Source organism: Nannospalax galili, unplaced genomic scaffold, assembly GCF_000622305.1.
Source record: "Nannospalax galili isolate Female #2095 unplaced genomic scaffold, S.galili_v1.0 scaffold715, whole genome shotgun sequence".
In the NCBI taxonomy this organism is placed as follows: Eukaryota; Metazoa; Chordata; class Mammalia; order Rodentia; family Spalacidae; genus Nannospalax; species Nannospalax galili.
In genome coordinates, this window is record NW_008335660.1 from 122,869 (window position 1) to 145,132 (window position 22,264).

Here is a 22,264-nt window from a genome sequence, read left to right on the forward strand (position 1 = left end):
TGCAACTGAGTATGACTAGTAATAATCAGATACATACAGGTTAGAGATGCATGCGCACCAACATCTCAGTGTTAGTAGCAAAAACAATGAGTCTTTCTGCAAGGAACAATATATTCTAAAATGAAATGGAGATCTTTTTTAAAGGTTAAAAACTCATCCAATTTTATGTCTTACAGGGCTCATACTGAGTTCAACATTGTATAACTATTAATTCAATTGTGAACCTAGAAACTTGCACTCACTTGTGAAAGAGATGTACTCTTGCTCTGGAGTGTGTTCCTGAATATGTTAAAGCTGTAGTGAAAAGCTTCTTCTAATCATGTAGTTATTAAAGATTAAAAAAAATGATTAAAAAAATTCTTCAAAGCATAAAAATTTGCTCCTTAATAATTAGATGTGAAAAACATTGTCATTGAAATCTACCTGATAATTTTCTATCCATGCTCATATGCCAAGGAGCTCAGAAAGTAACCAACTGTAACTAGTAATAATTAGATATATAGAGATTACAAAAGCATGTGCAAACATCTTAATGTCAATTGCATTAAAAATGAATTTTTTCTGTATGAAGTTGTGTATTTTAATAATGAAATGGAGATCTTTTTTAAAGGTTAAAACTTCATTTATGTCTTATAGGGTTTATACTGAGTACAATATTGTATAACTGTAATTCAACTGTAAACCTAAAAATGTACAGCCAATTTTGAAAGCGATGCATCCTAGCTCAGAAAATTGTTATTAAATATGTCAATGCTGATGTTAATGAAATGCTTCTTCTAAGTATGTGGTTATTAAATAATTTTTAAAAATTATTTATTTTAACAGCCACAAAAAGTTTATTATGCAATTATACTTTCCTGCACATACTAAGAAGCTCAGATGCAAATATTTATGGGACTCTTTCACTATAAAGTAAGTGAACAGCATGAATATTTGTTCACTCCTCTGCCTACAGCTAGTTCATTAACTGAGTATGTCCAATCTTACATTCTTGGCTTTAAATGTATATTCAGTGTATGAGACAAAAATGTGATATTTTTTCATGGTGGTTCTGCTTTACTTTGCTTATCATTATGAAGTGCATTTCCATCCATAGTCCTGTAAACACCATGGACTAATTCTTTCTCCCTGAGTAATACATTTGAAACACATCCCATCTTTACTGATGAATTCAATGATGGTACAAAGGATTATTTTCTTGGTTGTTGTGAATAATGGCTCAGCAAGCTTGGAAGTGAGGTACAGCTATTATAGCCTTAGTCTCATCACACGGCAGTTCTACTTTTCATATCTGCAAAAACCTCTATAATGGCTGGACAATTCTACACTATCACCAATGGTATGTATGAGTTCCTTCTTCATATATTCTCAGTGTTAATCCTATATTGAATGAGTAACTGGCAAACATTTTTTCCCCTAATCTATAGGATGCCTCTTCATTCTGTTATTGTTTCATTATTGGTCAGAAATTTTACATTTAGATGGGTTTTGTTCTGTTTTGGGTGGTTGTTTCTGAGATATGGTCTCATCTATCATATTCTGGCTATGAATTCACTATGCAGTAAGAATGTCTTGAACTCCTCTCATTCTTGGGGTTACAGGGTAAGAGAGACCTGTCCAGTTTCAGTCTTCTAGGCATGGCAATCTACTTTTTTGTGGGACTTCTTTTAAAATATCCTTTTTCCCAAACATAGATTCTTCATAATACCTCTGAGATGGCTATGGTGGTGTGAATACACTTTTGGGTTACACTGTATGCCACTCCATGGGTCTGTGTTAATATTTTGTGTCAATACCTTACTATTTTAGTTAAGAATGTTCTCTAGGGACTGGAGAGATGGCTCAGTAGTTAAGAGCACTGATTGCTCTTCCAGAGGACCTGGGTTTGATTCCCAGCACCCACATGGTGGCTAACAACCATCCAGAACTCCACTTCCATGGGATCTAATGCCCTCTTCTGACCTCCACAGGCACTGCACAACACAGGTACATTTACATAAATGCAGGTAATACACTCATACATATAAAATAAAAGTTAAAAAAAATGTTCTCTAGCGTAATTTGATATGTGGATATTTCCAGCACTACCTTTTACAAAGGATTCCTTTGGCTAGTTAGAGTTATTTCTTCTGTAAAACCATTACACATTTATTTTCTCGAGCATATTGAAATTTCCTGGGAGTATACAGAGTAGGTAGTTCCTTGGAACCCACATAAAAGGAGAGAAGTCACTGGGTGTGGTGGTGCATGCCTGCAATCCCAGCACTTGGGAGGCAGAGGGTATCTCTGTGAGAGTTTGAGGCCAGCCTGGTCTACGTAGTGAGTTCCAGAGCAGTTGGGGCTATAGGAAGACCCTGTCTCAAAAAGACCAAAAAAAAAAAAAAAAAAAAAAAAAAAAAAAAAATACCTGAGAACAAGAGAGAAGTCCACAAAACTGTCCTCCGGCTTCCAGACACATGCTATAGTATACATGCCTACACATCACTGCCCACACACTCAAATAAAAAAATTTTTTTTAAATGCTAAGATATTTTGGCCATATTAATTACATTAATCTATGGACACATGAAGTCTTTCATTATCCTAGGATCTTCTCAGTTTCTCTTTAAAATTTTTTTATTAAATTTATTTGTCTCTGTGTGTGTTTGTATGTGAGTGCACACATACCACACTACAAATGTGGAGGTGAGGAGACAATCCATGGGAGTGAGTTCTCTCCTTCCACCAGGGATCTAACTCTTGGTGGTAACCACCTTTACCATCTTTCCAGTGCCTCAATTTCTTTTACCATTTTTTATAGTTTTAGCAGTAGCAGCCTATTTAGGAATATTCCAAGGTGGCTTGGGTTTTTTTTTTTTTAAGGCAAACATAAATGATATCATTTTCCTAACTTCCTTCTTACCATATTATTCTTATGTATGAAACCTACGAGGAGTTAAGGATGAAGCTCAGTTGGTAGAGTGCTTATCCAGCATACACAGAGCCCCAGTTTCAATTCCCAGTTTGGCATAAAATTAGGTGTGGTGGCACGTGTCTCAGAAACTCAAGGCAGTCCTCAGCTACATAGAGAATTTGAGATTATCCTGGGTTACATGAGACTGTTTCCAAAAAAAGTTACTGAATGGGTTGAAGTCATAGCTCAATATTATAGTGCTTGGCTGGTATAGGTAACACCCTAGATCTGATTCTTAGTACAAAAGGAAGGGAGAGAGGATGGGACGGGGGAAGGGCAGGAGGGCTACTGATTATATGTTGATTATATAACCTGCTACTTATAGAAAATGTTTATAAGACTTAATACTTAAGAGCCTTTATGGTCTTTAAAGTGGCATATTGCCTGAAAAAACAATAATCACATTTCTTTTCCAAGTTGTAGCCTTGATTTCTTTCACTTGCTTTACTGCTCTATGAAATTAAAATCTATTTTAACAAGACTGAAGAAAAAGCGTTAATTCCCTGTATTATTACTTGTATTAGAGGAAATGCTTTTAGTTTAAGTGCAGCAACCCAGTCATTTATTCTTAGCACTTTGGTAAGTTATGAGTTTGTACAGTAACCAATGTGCATTGACAATCAAGCTTCTCTGACCAAAGCTGACACCAGTAATCATCTATGGACATGAACATAAATATTTAGAGGGCAATATGATGCCCATTTAGCAAAACAATACCAGTAGCTTCCTCACAAAGGCCTGTGATCACCCTAGCCACAGGATTTGACAAGCCTGTTATTAAATGCAGGTATTAGAGTTATGTTGTAGAAGAGCTGTTACTTTTTTGCCTGCTCTTTTGCCATAATTACTGAGTTTCTAGATTGCCATTTGTGCAGGTATGGAATGGACAGCTCTTCCTGTTTTATGTAAAGGGTCACTTCAGTCAGCAGTCTTCATCTGTAGCCTTAATCCTCAGCACTACTAAGAGAAGAGAAAGCAAACTGCCTTAACAGCAACACCACCAAAATAAACCACATACAGACATAAGATAAACATAAAAACAGAGCCTATAAGATGGTTCAGTGGGTAAAGGAGCTTGCTGCCAGCATGATGACCTGAGTTCCCCAGGACCATGTGGAGAGAGAACTCATCCGTGCACGTTGTTCTCTGACTTCCACATGTACACTGTGGCATGTGCACATGTAGGCAAACATGAAAGCATACACACACAAGCACACACATGCACACACACACACACACACAAAACCCTAAATAAATGAGTAACTAAAAATAAAAGCAATCAATACACCACCACTAATCACAGAAAGAATGTGAATAAATGTAGAACAAATTTCAGATAAAAATTAATGAATGTAAGCCGGGCGTGGTGGCACATGCCTTTAATCCCAGCACTCGGGAGGCAGAGGCAGGCGGATCTCTGTGAGTTCAAGGCCAGCCTGGTCTACATAGTGAGTTCCAGGACAGCTGGAGCTACAGGGAGACCCTGTCTCAAAAAGACCAAAAAAAAAAAAAAAAAAAAAAATTAATGAATGTAGCTAGGCATGGTGGCACATGCCTTTAATCTCAGCACTTGAGAAGCAGAGGCAGGTGAATCTCTATGAGATCCAGGCCAGCCTGATCTACACAGTGAGTCCCAGACCAGCTGTGGCCACAAGGAAGCCCTGTATCAAAAAGTTCCCCCACCAAAAAAGGAAACAGCCATTTGGAAAAACATTTCATCTGTGTTCTCTACTATTGGTATCTGTCAGAAGTGGGTAGGGGTGACTTGTTTGTAGATAGACTACTGTAATTCTTCTGTTCCTACCTTACTAGTTGATGCCATATGCTGACTGACTGCTGGGCTCATTAAGGTTGTATCACCAACAGGGCAGCATTCAGTTAAGAACTTGCTTATTTGCATAAAAGGAAAACATACTTCAGAAAAAAATTAAAACAAAAACAAGAAGATGAGCTGATGTGACTAATCCTCTCCAGAAACTGCAAAAATCAAGGCTTAATTCATGAGACCAGTGGTCATCAAGACTAAGTTTGGATAAAAGCTGATGAGCGGAACTCAACATCACCAGCATCTATCTCATAAACTAACTGCTGGCCTCCCTTGCTCGGAATGTACTCACTGACCTGGATGGCTCTGGGCTGAGGCTTCTGCTATGCTCCAGGGCCCAAATCCATGCTCCAACTTGTAGATCAATTTAGGTTTTGTCATGCAGTGCCCTGTAAGTGAGAAATAATATACAAATAATGTGAAAGTGTTAGTTCAGGTCCACTGATGAACGACAATGGTCTTTCCAAACGAATCAGAAACTTTCATTAGAAAGACTGTATAGTCCTGGAATAGTACCTTCAAACTGGCAAAAACCTGCATAATAAACACCCAAAATAATGATTCAGGAAATTTTTAAGTAAACAGCAATGAATATAAGGAAAATACAATGAAATTTAAAAGACATTTAAGATAGTTAAAACAAATTACATCAGAGACAGTGATTTAAAAAAATCATCCAAGGGGCTAGAGAGATAGCTCAGTGGTTAAGAGAGTTTGCTATTCTTTCAGAAAATCATAATTGAGTTCCCAACACCTACACAGGGTAACTCACAACCTGTAATTCCATCTCTAGGGAATCAAATGACCTATTTTGGCCTCCAGGGGTATGAGTACCTGCATGCATGTGCACACATGAACACGCACGCACACACACACAAAATAATAAAAATTAATCTTAAAAAAAAAAAAAAACAAGCCAGGTGTGGTGAGGCACGCCTTTAATCCCAGTACTCGGGAGGCAGAGGCAGATGGATCTCTGTGAGCTCAAGGCCAGCCTGGTCTACATAGTGAGTTCCAGGTCAGCTGGAGCTATAGGGAGACCCTGTCTCAAAACAAACAACAACAACAATAACAACAACCAGCCAAAATTTTAACATGGAAGAATTCAGTGAAATGGGGGAGGGGAGAAAAAAGCTCAGACTCCACAGCTCAACTGGCAAATTGGAGGGGAAAAAAATTCTGAGCACAAAACCAGTTATTTTAAACTAACCCACAGGCTAGAGAGATAATGCAGTAAATAAGAGCAATTGTTGCTCTTGCAGAGGACCCAGGTGCAGTTCCCAGCACCCACATCAATATCAGGCCGCACACATCCAACTGTAACTTCAGTTTGGGGAAAATTTAATGTCCTCTTCTGGTTTCTGTGGCAATAAAAACAGTCAAGTAGGTGCACACACATACATAAATAAAAAATAATTCTTTAAAAACTATTTTATTATTTTTATTTTATATGTATGGGTGTGTTACCTACATGTATATAGGTACACCCATGTCATGCCATGCCCACAAAGGTCAGAAGAGAGTGTCAGAATCCCTGGAACTGGAGTTATGGATGGTTGTTAGCTGTCATGTGTGTGCTGGGAACCTAACCCAGTCCCTCTGCAAGAGCAGCCAGTATTCTTAACCAAAGAGTCATCTCTCCAGCCCCAGAATAAAATTTTTTTAAAAGGCTGGGTGTGGTGGCGCATGCCTTTAATCCCAACACTCGGAAGGCAGAGGTAGGCAGATCTCTGAGTTCAAGGCTGGCCTGGTCTACATAGTGAGTTCCAGGACAGCTGGGGCTACAGGGAGACCCTGTCTCAATAAAAAGACAAAAAAAAGAAACAAAAAGAAAAAAAAAACTTTTTCTGAAAATAAAACTAGCCCAGGCCGATTTATGAAATTGAAAGGAGTTTTTTAAACAGGCAATATCATTAAAAAAAAAAAGAAAGAAAAGAAAAAGCAAACATTTGAGCCAGGTATGGTGGTTGATGTCTTTAATCCCAGCACTCAAGAGGCAGAGGCACATGGATCTCTGTAGGGTTGAGGCTAGTCTAGTCTACATACTGAGTTCCAGACCAGTCAGGGTACACAGTGAGCTCCTGTCTTTAAAAAAAAAGAAAAAAGAAAACATTCGCCTTATTGGTATTCCAGAAGAAACGGGAAAGGACACCAAACACAGGATCAGTGACAGAATTTCACATTTCAGTAGAGTTATGTACATCTAGACCCATTATGCTCAAGGGAACTCTTAATAGATTACACCAATGAAATGATAGTGTGTCACATTATAGTCCAATTGGCAAAATGCAAGACAGATTTCTAAATACTTCAAGAGGAAAGCATAATGCTACATATAAAAGACACTCACCTCGAAGACCATGCTTTCAACTGTCACCATACCTACCAGCATTATAATGATTTCAGAACTACAAATGCAACCATACTACAGATGGAGTAGCCCCAAAAAATACAGGAGTAAACATTCTCAACAAAACAGAAAATGAAAACAGTACATAAAACAATTAGAACCTATGATCATGTGTGATTCATCCCAGGGAGGTAACAACACTCACCATATGGAAATTCACAATGTTTTTTAAAAAAATATTTTTGTTTATTGGTCTTTTTGAGACAGGGTCTCCTTGTAGCACCAGCTGTCCTGGAACTCATTATGTAGTCCAGGCTGGCCTTGAACTCACAGAGATCTGCCTGCCTCTGCCTCCCTAGTGCTGAGATTAAAGACGTGCGCCACCACGCCTGGCTAAAAAATTATTTTTAGTTTATTTTATGTGTATGAGTGTATTGCCTAAATGTATGTAAGTGAACACATGTCATACAATGCCCAAAGGATCAGAAGAGGTCATCAGATCCTCTGGAACTGAAGTTATGGACAGTTGTTAGCTACCATGTGGGTGCTGGGGATCAAACCCAGGTCCTCTGCAAGAGTGGCCATTGCTTTTAACTACTGAGCCATCTCACCAGCCCCCAAAATTCACAAATTTAAATTCTATATCCATACAATGAATAATAAACAACCATATTGCTGGGTATGGTGGTACATGCTTTTAATCCCAGTCAGTACCTCAGGATGCAGAAGCAGGCAGATCTCTGTTGACTTGACGCCAGCCTAGTCTACATAGTAAGTTCTAGGTCACCCAGGGTTACATAGTAAAACCTTGCCTAAAACAAAACAAATCAGCAATATGAATACAACAATACATGCATAATGGGGATTTTGTAGAATTCAACATCCTATTTTTAGAAAAATCCTCAATAAATTAAGTTACAGGATTATACTTCCACATAATGACTATGAACAACAAACCCCTGGAGAAAGCCTGAAATTATTTTCTCTACAAAGATGTGCTCTTTCACCACTCTTTTTCAGGGCAGTAATCAAGTCTCTAGGCTTATACATCTGGTAAATAAACAAAGGACATCCAAAGTAGAGAGGGAAATGTAAAAGTGAGCTTATTTGTACAGAAGTCTTGGCAGCAAGCACCTTCACACACTGAGCTCTCTCACTGGCCCCATAATTCTATTTTCTATTAACAACAGAGTAAAAGGTTTAGTACACTGAAAAATCACAAAACGTTGAGAAAAGTACAAGACAGAATCTACCAAGCAATAGAGAGATACCAGGATCCAGAATACCAAGGCAATGGGGCTACTAGGGTTTTTAAGGTCACATTTAGCTATATACTGAGTTCAACAAAGCCTTATCTCAGGAAACCAACAATCCCCCATGTTACAGATAAGGGGAAAAAAAATCAAAGTTTTAAATATCTATACTACACAAAGTGATTAACAGACCATTTTAGTACCTATGACATTCTTGAGAATTAGAACACTGTCCTAAATGATACCTCAATGACACCGTGTAAGCACCAAGATCCCCCAACTGTCAAAGCAACCTTGATCAAAAGGAACAAACCTGAAGTCCATACAGTATCAATACACTAAACAGATAGTAGCCTAAATAGCAAGTTACTGGCATAACAAGAGACACATACATAAATGGAACAAATGGACAACCTAAGTGTAAAAGCCTCCATGTTCAGTGTTACACTTTGTATTTACAATGTTCTCTAAAGACTAAAGTCTTCATTACCCGTGTCCTAGTTTGTTTCTTCATTGCTGTGACAAAATACTCTGACCAATACCAATTTGGGGAGGAAAGGGTTTATTTAGCTTACATCTCCCAGGTCACAGTTCATCAGGGAGCCCAAGGTAGGAACTCAGGGCAGGAACCTGAAAGCAGGAGCTGGAGCACAGGCCATGGAGGAATGCTGCTTACTGGCTTGCTCCTCTGGCCCCTGCAACACAGGCCCACCTGCCCAGGGGTGGCACTACCCACAGTGGGCTGGGCCCTCCCACATCACTCAACAATCAAGAAGATGCCCCACAGACATGGCCACAGGCCAGTCCAATGGAGGCAATTCCCCAACTGAGGCTCCCTCAACCCAGGTGTGTCGAGTTGACACTAAAGCTATCCAGCACAACCAGTATGTGAGAATTTAGCTATAGAGCCCAGTGAGAGAAAATCAGGTCACTGGAGAAATGCCCTAGGGATCTGGGATATTGGCATGTCAGTGCCTCATCTATCTTTCCTGAATGTAGTGAGGTAATCAGCTTTGCAACACAATGTGCTGCCTGCCATGATCTTCACCACAAGATGTTAGGTTCCTGGCAGACTCTTAAAATGGCAGCACAGCCTGCAACATTCTAAAATGGAGGGTTCGAACTTACTCCTGGGGAAGTCCCTCTGTTTGTTGGGAGACCAACCAATCCTGAGCTAAGCTGCCCAGTCTACATCATGGAAAGTTACCCAACCACCTCAACCACCCAACTGCCTATAAAAGATATCTGACTTCCCCTGCTCACTACTGTTTCTCTGCTGCTCTGCTCGCTAAGAGGTAGCCCCAGCAGTCTGTTTGCTAAATTGCACCCCGCCCCCACCATAGAGTTGTCTGGTCGATGGTCTTTGCTGCTGCACTTCCATACAAGATCAAAGTAGCATGGTTATGTAATCAATGACTGAAACCTTTGAAAACCATGAGCCAACATAAACTTTCCTCCTTTTAAATTGTTTACTTCATTTTGTCAGAGAGGGAATACATTCAGTCAACTGATTTTCCCTTTTTTTTTTTTTTTTTTTTTAAGTTATTTTTTCAGAGAGGGAATAAAGTTAGATAACTTATTTTCCCTTTTTTTTTTTTTTTTTTGAGACAGGGTCTCCTGTAGCCCCAGCTGGCCTGGAACTTACTATGTAGACCAGGCTAGCTTTGAACTCACAGAGATCTGCCTGCCTCTGCCTCTGAGTGCTGGGGCTAAAGGTGTATGCCACCATGCCCAGCTCAGTCAACTGATTTTTCAACAAAGGCTTCAAGTACTTATACTCAGGAGAGAAGTTCTAATCTATAAATTGTGTTGAGAAACATGGATGTTCAAGTGGCTGAGGAAAGTTAGATAACAAACTACTTATATGAGTTACTTCTCTGTTGCTGTGATAAAATACCATAAACATAAGGAACTTATGGATGAAAGAGTTTATTTTGGCTTATGATTCGGGATGGAGAGTCCATAATAGCAGGGGAGACATGGCAGCAGGCAACTGGAGCAAGAAGCTGAAAGATCTCATCTTCAACTGCAAACACGACGCAGAGTGAAGCAGGCTATAAACAGTAAGGCACACCCCCAGTGGTGTACTTCATCCAACAAAGCTCTATCTCATTAAGGTTCCTTAATCCCAAACAGTGCCACTAACTGGGGACCAACTGTTTAAATATGTGAGCCTATGGGAATATGTCTCATTAAAACCACCACATCCCTCTTTCTTATCACATACAGAAATCAATTAAAAGTAGATCAAAATTTAAATGAGACCTGAAACTACAAAGCTCCTAGCATATACAGAAACACTTTGGGACAATGATTTAAGCAGGATGTTTTAATATGTGTGAAAAACAGCAAACAGAAACAAAAATCAACAGGATTACATCAATCTCAAATTATCTATATAGAAAAGCAGGTAATCAACATAAGAAATCAACATAGAGATAGAGAAAATGTTGGCAGGCGGATCTCTGTGAGTTCCAGGCTAGCCTGGTCTACATAGCAAGTTCCAGGACAGCTCGGACTACAGGGAGACCCTGACTCAAAAAGACAAAAAAAAAAATAAAATAAAAAAAATAAAAAATCTCATAAAATGACAGTAACAATATAAATTACTATAGCTAAAGTATGCTGCTTTCTCAGAAACTAAATACAGTAGTACATGATACTACTATCACATTGCTGCTTATATATTAGAAAGAAATAGGTATTTTACAGAGAGAAATCTGCAGTTCTGTTTATTACAACATTGTTTACAGAAGCAAAAATGAGTGTTCAACAACAGAGGAACCGGTAAAGAACATGTGCCACATACAAACTATATAAACCTGTATTTCTCATTGAAATGGATGAAAATTGTCAGAGTGACATGGACAGAATTTTATAGAGGAAAGCATTATGTGAAGCTTTAGTATAGCTACTTCCTCTGAGCTTAAAGTAGAGCAGACATGGTGACCTACAGCAGACATTGAAACACAGTCATGGCAGTCAAGAGAAACATGCAGAAGACATCTAGGTCTGTGATGATGGTAATGAGGCTCTGAATCCTGAGGACTGTCATGAACCCAATTAACATTCCATGCAGGACTGGCCTTTAGTTATAAATAGTTAAAAATTGACAAGGGTTAGGGTGTGTGTGTGTGTGTGTGTGTGTGTGTGTGTGTGTGTTACAATTGTCTGAGAGTCACCTTTGCTCTCTAAGTACCCCAGTAATTTCATTTATTCTCCAAGCTAGAACTTTCTTTAAGCTATCTATTCCCAACATACTTGTGAACAGATGTTCCTTTTGTCTGCCCAGGAAAAGCAAAGACATAAGAGAAATATATCACAACCCTCCTGTAGCCCCAAAACCCTGAATCATCTTATTTTATTTACAAGGTAAAGTTGACATCAGAGAAGTAGAGGGAAAAAACTGGTTACTAGCGAATAAAAAAGATATAGAGGAAAGAAGGGTGGAGCATAGGTGACATTTACTAGGATGCATATGGACATGAGTAATTTCTTATGTTCTAAAGAATAGTACTAAATAACAGCAATTGAGTATTTCAAAACAGCTAGCAGAAAGATTTCAAATGTTCCCAAAACAAACAAGTAATGTTGAGCTGCTTAAATTTAACAGTTAACTTTCATCTAATCATCAAACATTGTGTAAGTGTATTGCATTATAAGTGTATAAATATGCTATGTGTCCATTAAGAAGTATAATATAGGGGCTGGAGAGATGGCTCAGCGGTTGAGAACACTGGTTGTTCTTGCAGAAGACCCGGGTTCAAATCCCAGCACCCACATGGCAGCTAACAACTGTCTGTAACTCCAGTCCCAGGGGATCTGGAAGCCTCTTCTGACCTCTGTGGGCACTGCACGACATGGGTGCATTTACCTACATGCAGGCAATACATGCATACACATAAAATAAAAATAATAAAAAAATTTTTTAAAGTTTTTTTAAAAAAAGAAGCATAATATAGCCAGGTGTGGTGGCACATGCCTTTAATTCCAGCACTCAGGAGGCAGAGGTAGGCGGATCTCTGTGAGTTCGAGGCCAGCCTGGTCTCCATAGTGAATCCAGGACAGCTGGGGCTACAGGGAGACCCTGTCTCAAAAAGACCAAAAAAAAAAAAAAAAGTTAGCATCAATTCCTATAATTATCAACCAAGAATGTAACTGGTACTGAGAGTTACAGGACAGACTCACCCAAAGACATGAGGCTGCTGTAGTTCTCCAACATCACGTCCCTGTAGAGGGTCCTCTGAGCCGCATTCAGATCCTGCCATTCATGCCAGGTGAAATCCACAGCTATGTCTTCAAATGATACAGACCCCTGTAATACACAGTTCTCTTCAAAACAACCTTAGGAACAGAAAATGTGAGTTCACTCTACTCTGTATTTCATGGTTTCCACTGTCACCTTGGCAGTATGTGGAATCACCAGGGAAGGGACTCTCAATGAAGATTGTCACGATTACGTCGGCTTGTAATCTTAATTAAGGTTAACTAAAACGGGAGGACCTGCCCACACCAGGTGGCATCATTTCATGGCTGGATCCTGGATTTTAGGATATATTTTAGTATACATGCATTACTTGCTGTGTCTGGACTAGGGATGCAATGTGACCATTTGCCTCAAGGTTCTGCTGCTAGGACTTCCCTGCACTGATGAACTGTGCCCTTGAACTGTAAGCAGAAATAAACCCTTTTCCCCAAAATTACTTTTTATGCGTACAAGTGTTTTGACTCTGTGTATATAAGTGCACCACATGTATGCAATACCTGTAGAGGCCAAACAAGGGCATCAGATCCCCAGGAACTAGACTTGCAAATGGTTGTGAGCCACAGTGTGGAAACTAGGAATCGAACCCAAGTCCTCTGCAAAAGCAGCCATTACTCCTAACTGCTGAGCCATCTCTCCAGTCCTCACCTAAGACAGTTTTGTTGGGATACTTTATCACGACAGGAAAGAAACCAAGACAGTATCATAAAAAATAAAGTAAGGTGCCACTTGATTTCTATCATGGGAGAAAGAAAAATTAATATAAATATCTTACCTGTGTTAATTCAGGGATTCAAGAAAATTCAATTGTTTTCTAAACAATTACAATACAAACAAAATCTGATGCCCAAGTTCAAGCCACTAAAATCTCAAGTTCCTCTAAAGTCTGAACATGCACTAAGTGTCTCAGCTCTGACAAAGCTGATCTGAAGGAATACAGGCTAAACCCCCAGCTCTAGGAATAAAGGGAAATTCCCTAGATTTCAGGGGAAAAAATGGTTTTAAGTGGACATGTAACCACTTCCAGAGTCTGAAGTCCCCAAGAGTAATGCACAAAAGGGGGGAGGGGACCCCACAGAATTGTCTATTCACAGAACACTTTTGTATTCTCTTCCAGCAGCTGACAGACTTCCTGCTGTCTCAACACAGCTGTGAAAATGGGTATTTTTTTTTGATGGTTGGAGGATATTTTATTAAAAGAGTAAATCGTGAATCCCCTAAAAAATTACACAAATGCATAAAAAAGATTTTATTTGATCAAATTATCTTTTGATGGAACTCACAAGATGTCATAGTTGGTCTGAGGGAGACTCTGAATAACAGGTACCTAGACCCACAATCAGGAACACTGAAATGAATTGTTACATTGAAGCAAAATCAAACTGTTTCTATAAAACAAACATAAAAATCAATGGACAGAAATAATTTTTTTTTGTTATGAGGTAGAAAACATTCTCCAACGTGTATGAGGATATACATGGAAGCTATGTGCTGCAGGCAGGGGACAGTGCAGTGAGGCACTGAGACAAGGTGGAAGAGATTTCTGTAACATAGGCAAGGCTGGGTAAAGAGGGCAAGGATTCAATCAGGACAGAAAACAAGGACGCCTCTCCTGTTCTTCAGCTGGTATTGCAAAGAATGTCCACACTGAAGGGAGGGGAATGGTGTATCATACATACACACATATGTTCACACACACATATGTAATGGCATATACATGCCTGAATATATAGTTTACATTTTCCAACTGCCACTATTCAGAAAGACTAAAGTGAAACAAGCACAAATACAATCTTATTCTGTGTTGGAAAATATGCATTCACATATGTAAATATGTATCTGCACAATACATATTGACACATGTGGAGTCACACAGTGGCATATATATATGCATGTACAGTTTCCTTTACATACTGTACTGCTTTATCACGTGATAATGTTACAGCTTTGTTTGGGGCTTTCTCTATTTGTTTTCCATTGACTGTGAAAAGTTAACAGCACAGAGAGTGCCAACACAGAAGGTTCAGAAGGCTGCAGTGAGCCAAAATCCTGGTGCTGCTGTCAATTTCCTTTCCGCTTCTCCTCAGCAGCGTGGACACTAAGCGTGGCCGTGGGGTGCCTTGAGTCACTTGGATACGGCAGACCAAACCACTGGGGCTGGAAGTCCTCCAGGGACCTCAGCATGGTGGTGGCCTTTCTCATCAAGTCTTGACTCAGGTTCTCAACTGGAACCAGGACAACCTGCATCCCAGCTGCCAGAGCTGCCTCCACTCGCTTAGGAGCATCTTCGGACAAGGCGCATTTCCCGGACAGGCTTGGGGAGAGCCTCTTAGCACAGACTGAGAATTATGTCGCGACACAGCTTGCCGCTCCTTCACCCTGGGATCATCTCCCAGCAAAATGTGGTCAAACAAACCGAAGAACTCCTTGTGTCTGGTGGTCTTAAATTCAAAGGACACAGAGCCCGAGCTGGTGGCCAGGGCAAGGGGGATGCTGTGTTTCCCCAGATGCTGCGTCTGTTTCTAAACCCTTGGCATGAGCGCAGCAGTGGGGAACAGCTCCTTCAGTTTTGCCTGGCTCTCCTCCACCACCTCGTTTTCACACATGGACAGCTGCAGGCCATCTGCTATGACCTGGGTGGCTTCTAACATCTTCTTCCCCATCACCAGGGACTTGACATCCCAGCTGTACATCTTTCCATAGTGACCACGTATTTCCTGAAATACTACCGAACACAGGTGTAGGAGGGGCCTGTGAGGATCTGCCAGAATACCGGACCTGGAGACTTCTGCGCAGGCGCACCAGTCTAACAAGGACCTACTTCCTCAAACTGCTAACCTGATATCAGCCGCTTGGGCTAGAGACAGATGACATGACGGTCACACCAATGGACAATACACGGCTCATCCTTAGGGCCAATAGGGGAGGTTGGGGGGTGGGGTTATAAAGGGAAGCCCTTTGTATGCAATAAATGAGCTTGCTGGCAGCCTGCTTACTGAGCAGCATCTCCCGGAGTCCGTGTCGCTGATTCTGCGCCTACTGTTCCCCTGCCACCCCCCACCCCCCCACGAGACTGCAGTCAGGCCACCATAGAGCACAGCAACACACAGGGTTGGTGTTCAAATGTGTGAGCCTATGGAGAACATTTCTCACTCAAACCACCGCATTAGATTAGTGCTGCTCTCAGCCTTGGACTGAGAAGATTGTCTGCAGTGAGCAACAGTTAATGCAGCGACTCACAACTAGTCAGAGTGCTGAAAACAAAGAGATTTTTGGTTGCCCAGTCCTACATAGGACATCTGTAACACCTTCTCCAAAGCTCAGGAAACATCACAGAGAAGAGCACAGAACAGAGTTAGAGCCCAAAGTACAGGAAGGAGTGCTGCGCAGTGCTTTCTGGATATGACATTGCTATTGCACCCATGAAGTCACAGCTGCAGTGCCACATGCACAAGACTAGACCCATAAACATTCCATCATGGATGGAGGAGGGGAATATACAGCTCTCCCACTCCCAAAGGATCTATAGGCAGTTAACAGTTGCTGGACAAAAGTTGGGTGGGAGCCCTCATTGTTGGTATTTATTTGTCCTATTTAGCTTCAGCAGTCACTTGACAGCCCAGTGTTCTGGGGTAGTCTCAAATGGGGACTGCCCAGATCACACTGGTCTCTAGCCAGGTCTTGACTCTTGATTGATGAGGGAGGGCTCAGCCCATTGTGGGCAGTGCCTTCCCTAGGCAAGTGGTCCTGGGCTGAATAAGAAAGCTAGCTAAATGAGGGGTGGAGAGATAGCTCAAGGGTTAAGAGCACTGGCTGCTCTTACAGAGGACTGGGTTCAGTTCCCAGCACCCACATGGCAGCTAGCAATCATCTCTAACTCCAGTTCCAGGGGATCAGACACCCTCTTCTGGCCTCCATGGGAACTGTACAACACAGGTACACTTAATAGACGGAGGCAAAGCACTCATACACATAAAACAACAAAAAATGTAAAGCTAGTTGAGAGTGAGCCAGAAGAGTGTGCCAGCAAGCAGTTCCTGCCCTGACTTCCTTCAATAACAGACTGTGACCTCGAAGTAGAAGCTGAAACCCTTCATTCAAGTTGATTTCAGTCATATTTGTCCCCCAACAGAATGAAACAAGAACAGTTTTCAAAGGACCGCAATCAGAATGTCAAAAAAGGGCTTTATATCCATGCTTACGGTAACAGTACTCAGTCACAACCCAAAAAGAGAAACAATGGAAATGTCTCTTAGATGAGAATACAAAAGGACATTTCTCCCAGCTGCAGGTCATCCAGCTGCTCCTGAGAGGCTGCACAACACACCCACTGGCTGGTATTCACTGAACACTCCAAGGGACCAGAGACATGACTACTTTGGGCACCTGGTTCCAGGCAATTCTGACACACGAGACCTGGAAGACCACAGAGAGATGAGGACATCACCCTGTAAAGCAGGCAAGGGTAAAGCTCAAACCAAATGCATTCTGGTAAGGTATGTATGCCCAAGGAAAAGAAGAGAAGCAAAAAGACTGTCTACATGGGGTCAGGTCAATCTTCACAGATGGATTAGTTGTGTGAAATATTCATAAACAGAATTCCTCAAAAATCTATTGCTCCAGAATTCAGAGGAAAATGACAAAATACTGTCTGAAAAACACCATGAGGAACATAGTTAATCATACTGTGGAAAGGGGAAGTTGATACAGGGGAATGCTTGCAGGGAGGTGGCATTTTAGGAATTTGTTGACAGGTCCAGGAGAAAGGTGCTTACCCTGATTCTGCATCTCTATGCCTGACCTCAGAGGGGAGGCTGCCATGGGAGCTCGGTCTTTCCTGAGTAGCAGATATTCTGGGAAATCAGAGTCGGCTGCAGGGCAGAGCTGACCATCTTCACCTCCTTGCTGTTCTCTTCCTTTTCCTCCTCTCCTTGACTGCTGGGTCCCCAGGTACCTCTCTCCCCACCTCTCCTAAGGGGGTCCTCAGACCTTCTCCCATCAGCAGCAGTGGAACACAGAGCACTGCAACAGCTCCATGCTGCTCTTCTTTTCAGAGATTGTCACTCAGGTGAAGCAAAGGGTTCTTTATTTATTTGTATTTTATGCGTATGCGTGTATTGCCTGCATATATGTAATTGCACCTGTGTCATGCAATGCCCACGGAAGAGAGAAGAGGCTGTTGGATCCACTGGAACTGGAGTTACAGCTGTTAGCTGCCATTGTGGGTACTAGGATTCAAACCCATGTCTTCTGCAAGAACAGCCGGAGTTCTTAACTACTGAGCTCTCTCTCCAGCCCTGAAGCTAGGATTCTTGACTTTGCCACAGAAAAGAATTGTAGGAGCCAGTATGAAATAGAGTTGGAATTCATCAAGGCACTTGATAAATTTATCAAGGCACATGAATTTAAGCATGAAGTCAATAGAAAGGGAGATACACGGGGGGGGAAAGGAAGAAAAAGAAGGAGGGAAGAGGGGGGGGGGGGGGGGGTAATACACCTACACCTGGGAGTGTGGGTGCAGGCTTGTCAAGAGATTGACCCTTAAGTTTTTAAAAACAGATAAATGATTGATAGTAGACATAACTTTGACTACAACTGAAGTTGTATCTCAAAGAGATCAAAGTAGCTCCTGAGGTGCACTGGATAGGCATACAGCTGATTAGGTAAAAAGAGGTTGCAAGGTTACAGAAGTTCAGATATTTTAAACAATTTATAGTCCTGTTTGGGATAGTCTAACAAACTCATATTTACATATGGGAAAGGAATAAGATATTTGAACAAGGTCATGTACTTGCAGGCCTTAAGCATGGTTCACTGCTATTTTAACACTCTTACTTGAAATACTTTTATCTAGAAGGACAACTGCCTCAAAATATGCAATTTTCACAGCAAATATTGTTAACTGTGCTGGAATTTTGACTCTTAGATGACGAGACTTTACCCAGACTCTAGAGGGACTCCTCGTGTCCCCTAAAATTTCCTTACTTCTTTTTCATGTGTGTGCGGTTGGGTGTTATGTGGACGTACAAATTTGTGGTTGCCCTATAGTGGCCAAAGGTCAACCTTGGTTCTCTTCTTCAGTCAAAATCTACTTTATTTTGAGACAGAGACTCCCACTTTCCACATGGAGCTTGCTAATTAAGGTAGGATGCTCACCCTGTAAGCCCCAGGAATCCACCTGTCTTCAGCCAGCATTTATTTTAAATATTTTATTTATTTTTATTTTATGTGTATGAGTGTATTGCCTGCATGTATGTGAGTGCACCTGTGTTGTGCAATGCTGCGGAGGTCAGAAGAGGACTTCAGATTCCCCTGGAACTGGAGTGAAGGACAGTTCGTAGCCACCATGTGGGTGCTGTGAATCGAACCTGGGTCCTCTGCCAAAGCAGTCAGTGCTCTTAACTGCTGAGCCATCTCTCCAGCCCCTCAGCCACCATTTTTTAAACAGGTTCTAGAAATGAAATTCTGATCCTCATGCTTATGCAGCAAAGCCATTTACCAATTAGGTCATTTCACCAGCACAATTTTCCCTTTCTTCATGTGTATGTCTCTGTACATATGTGTGTATGTGTGTGATTGTGGGAATGCATGTGGACATAAGCAAACAACTTTGGCTGTCAATCCTCATCTTCTTCCTTGAGACGATCTCTTTTGTTGCTTTTATACAGCCTACGACAGGCTAGCCGTCCCTCTTGGTCTGCAAATCCTTCTACACTTGCCCTGTGATTCAGTGGCAGGACTCAACCTTCACCCAACAGTGCTGCTATCCCAAGGGAAATGCCAGAAAGTCCACAGCTTCTGGGCTACACCCAGGGCAGGGACAGGAGCAAGCTGCCTCTGCCTGCTCCATAGCTGCTATGCTTCTGAAATCATGTCCCCACCAAGCTGGTCCTGTTCTCCATGTGCCAGCCCCTCTTCGGAGACTGGAGGCAGGGGACCAGAAGGAGTCAGCCTTCTAACCCTATCTTACCTGGCTTGGGTCCCTAACATGGCTTGCTGGTCTGTATTGCCTTCTCTCTCAGGATCTCTGCCACATCTCCGAATCTCTTTCACTGTGAACAACTTGGATTCTCTTGGCACCACCATGAACTCCAAGGACCCTGGCTGGGTCCGGATACTTCAAGGACAGATTTAGAGTTTCTGAGTACTCCCTGACCTCCCTTAAACCCAATGGTGCCAAGGTAGAGCAGGGGAGGCAGAAGGACAGCTGGTTCCTGGGAATCTGCCAAGTGCCAGTGCCTGCCCTGAGCTCTTTTCATTTCCACAAAGGACTGGAGTCCACCCTAATGGTGCAGGTCTGTAAACCCAGTTTTGGGATACTGACAGAGAATCACAAGTTCACGACTGACTTTGTCTACCAAGTGAGACCTTGTCTCAAAGAAACAAGTAAAAGTTCAACCAACCAACCACTGAGGAATGTCTCGTGCCTGCATGTAGAACTCCTAGGTCCTATGCCCAGTACCATCACCCTCCAAATACACAAACGAGAAATAGATGAGACAGGTGAAGTTACCAATCAGGGTCTGTCCTAGTTCGTTTCTCCATTGCTGTGACAAAACACTGACCAATACCAACTTGGGGAGGAAAGGAAAGCCAAATGGCTTACATCTCCTAGGTCACAGTTCAACAGTTTATCAGGGAGCCCAAGGTAGGATCTCAGGGCAGGAACCTGGAGGCAGAAGCTAGAGTACAGGCCATGGAGGAACACTGCTTACTGGCTTGCTCCCTTGGCCCCTGCTCAGCTTTTTCTTTTTAATATTTTGTTATTTTTATGTGTATGAGTGTTATGCCTGCACGTAGATAAATGTACCCATGTCGTGAAATGCCTGCGGAGGACAGAAGAGGCTGTCAAATCCTCTGGAACTGGAGTAACAGACAGTTGTTAGCTGCCCTGTGGGAGCTGGGAGTCTAACCTGGGTTTTCTGCAAGAACAGTCAGTGTTTGTAACCACTGAGCCATCTTTCCAGGCCCTCAGCTTGCTTTCTTATGTAACACAGGCCCACCTGCCCAAGGATGGCACCACCCACAGTGCACTGGGCCCTCCCACATCACTCAACAATCAAGAACATGCCCCACAGACATGGCCATAGGCCAGTCCTATGGAGGAAATTCCCAAACTGAGGCTCCCTCAATCCAGGTGTGTTAAATTGACACTAAAGCTATCAAGCACAGGGTCACACAGCCAGAATCTGGATTCCAGCCCATATCCCAGTGGCCCCAATGCCTCAAAGAAACACCTCATGGGGAATTGGTGGTGAGGGACCCAGGGAAAGATGGGGACAGTCACAGCAAAGCCAAAAAGGGACGGCACTTACACGCCTCGATTCAGTCAGTTGATATATGGACCATGATAGAAAAATCAAGAATAAACAAAGATTTGAATCCTCTTCTCTCTCTCCCTGTCTGTCAGCAAAATTCAGCTGACAGGCTTGTGGTTAAAACGCTGGCATAACTAGCTAAGAGCGACCGGTCCTGTAGTTTATTCCTGTTGACCAAGGCTTCTTCTCAATATGACACAGGGATCTTTTGGGAACTTTTCACACATTTTGCAAAAAATAGCACGTTTTTGCCATTAGCCAATTAAACTAAAAATACTGTAATCCACTACTTAAGATATAAAAATGTAAATGATCCCTCCCTTCGGGGTCCAGACTTTCGACACGAGTCCTATGGACCAGGCTGCAGCCAAAATAAAACCCGCTTCCTGAACTTCCCCGTGTCTCGCTTCATCTTCCCTGCTCGGCAGATTGTAAGATCACAGGGACTCAGAAGGACGGCGGCCGGGGAGGACTGACCACAGTCCGTCTGCTGCTGCTGGCGGCAGGGCGCCCGGCCTAATCCCCTCCCTTCTCGAGCCGCGGTCGGCTGCACTACAGCCGTTGCCCGCGGGCCTGGCCTAAGGGCCAAGAACTCGCAGCTCCGCTCCGCCAGCGCCGGCGGCGCCCTTCCAGTTTCCGAGCCGGACGTGGCAGGGGCGGAGTCCCGGGACAGGGTCTGGACCCGAGCTGGGCACTAAGAGCTGCCCCAGCGCCGCAGCCTCAGGGGACAGGGCGGAAGTGGGCGGCCAAAACAGCATCCTTGCCAGTTGGGACACCGCGCTCGCCATTTCCGGTCTTCCTCCCTGTCTGGACGCCCGGCGCTCACAATTTCCGGTTTCCCTCCCGGGCAGGACGCCGCATGCTCACCATTTCCGACTTCCTGGACGTCTGTGTCCTCACTATGGTCCCCGCAGGAGCGAGTAACAGAGCGAGAGGACAAGAGAGATGATCCCTTACCACAGCGAGAACAAGGGACAGAGCCAAAGATGGAGGATAGCCCGCCCCCAACTGTCAGTGAGTCTGATTGGGCGGTCCTACAACACTGCGTCCAATTGGACAGGGTTTCAGGTTCCCGCCCCTCAGACTTTTGAGTGACAGTAGATGGGAGCTTCGTGTGTGGGTCTCCAGGTTTGCGCTCCTGGGCTGTCCTCAGTGCAGTAGAGGGCGGGATGGCCTGGAGCTGGAGTTACAGGTAGTGAACCGCCCAATCCTTGTAGGTGCTGGGAACTGAGCAGCAACTTCCCTTTACCACTGAAGACAAGGAATGACAAGTTCTTGCTTGCCATGTTTTAAGGCAGCCC

The 22,264-nt window shown here is 42.6% G+C and overlaps 1 protein-coding gene and 1 pseudogene across 5 annotated transcripts in view; both read right to left on the reverse strand.

Moving 5' to 3' along the window:
- The window catches only part of LOC103731969 (zinc finger protein OZF), a 26,821-nt gene extending 4,860 nt beyond the window's left edge, over positions 1-21,961 (reverse strand). The window contains exons 1-3 of one of the 5 annotated variants that reach the window (XM_008830477.3): positions 21,831-21,961; positions 12,570-12,696; positions 5,075-5,167 (exon numbers count right to left, since the gene is read on the reverse strand). In XM_008830477.3, coding sequence (XP_008828699.1) covers positions 5,075-5,167; positions 12,570-12,696; positions 21,831-21,833 — 223 coding nt within the window. In that variant the 5' untranslated portion in view covers positions 21,834-21,961. Of the gene's footprint in view, positions 1-5,070; positions 5,168-12,569; positions 12,697-21,830 lie in introns of those variants that run through there. The other 4 variants (XM_029562236.1, XM_029562237.1, XM_029562239.1 and 1 more) reach the window with 4 other exon arrangements.
- LOC108490686 lies at positions 14,604-15,470 on the reverse strand (annotated as a pseudogene).
- Positions 21,962-22,264: the final 303 nt, after the last annotated feature.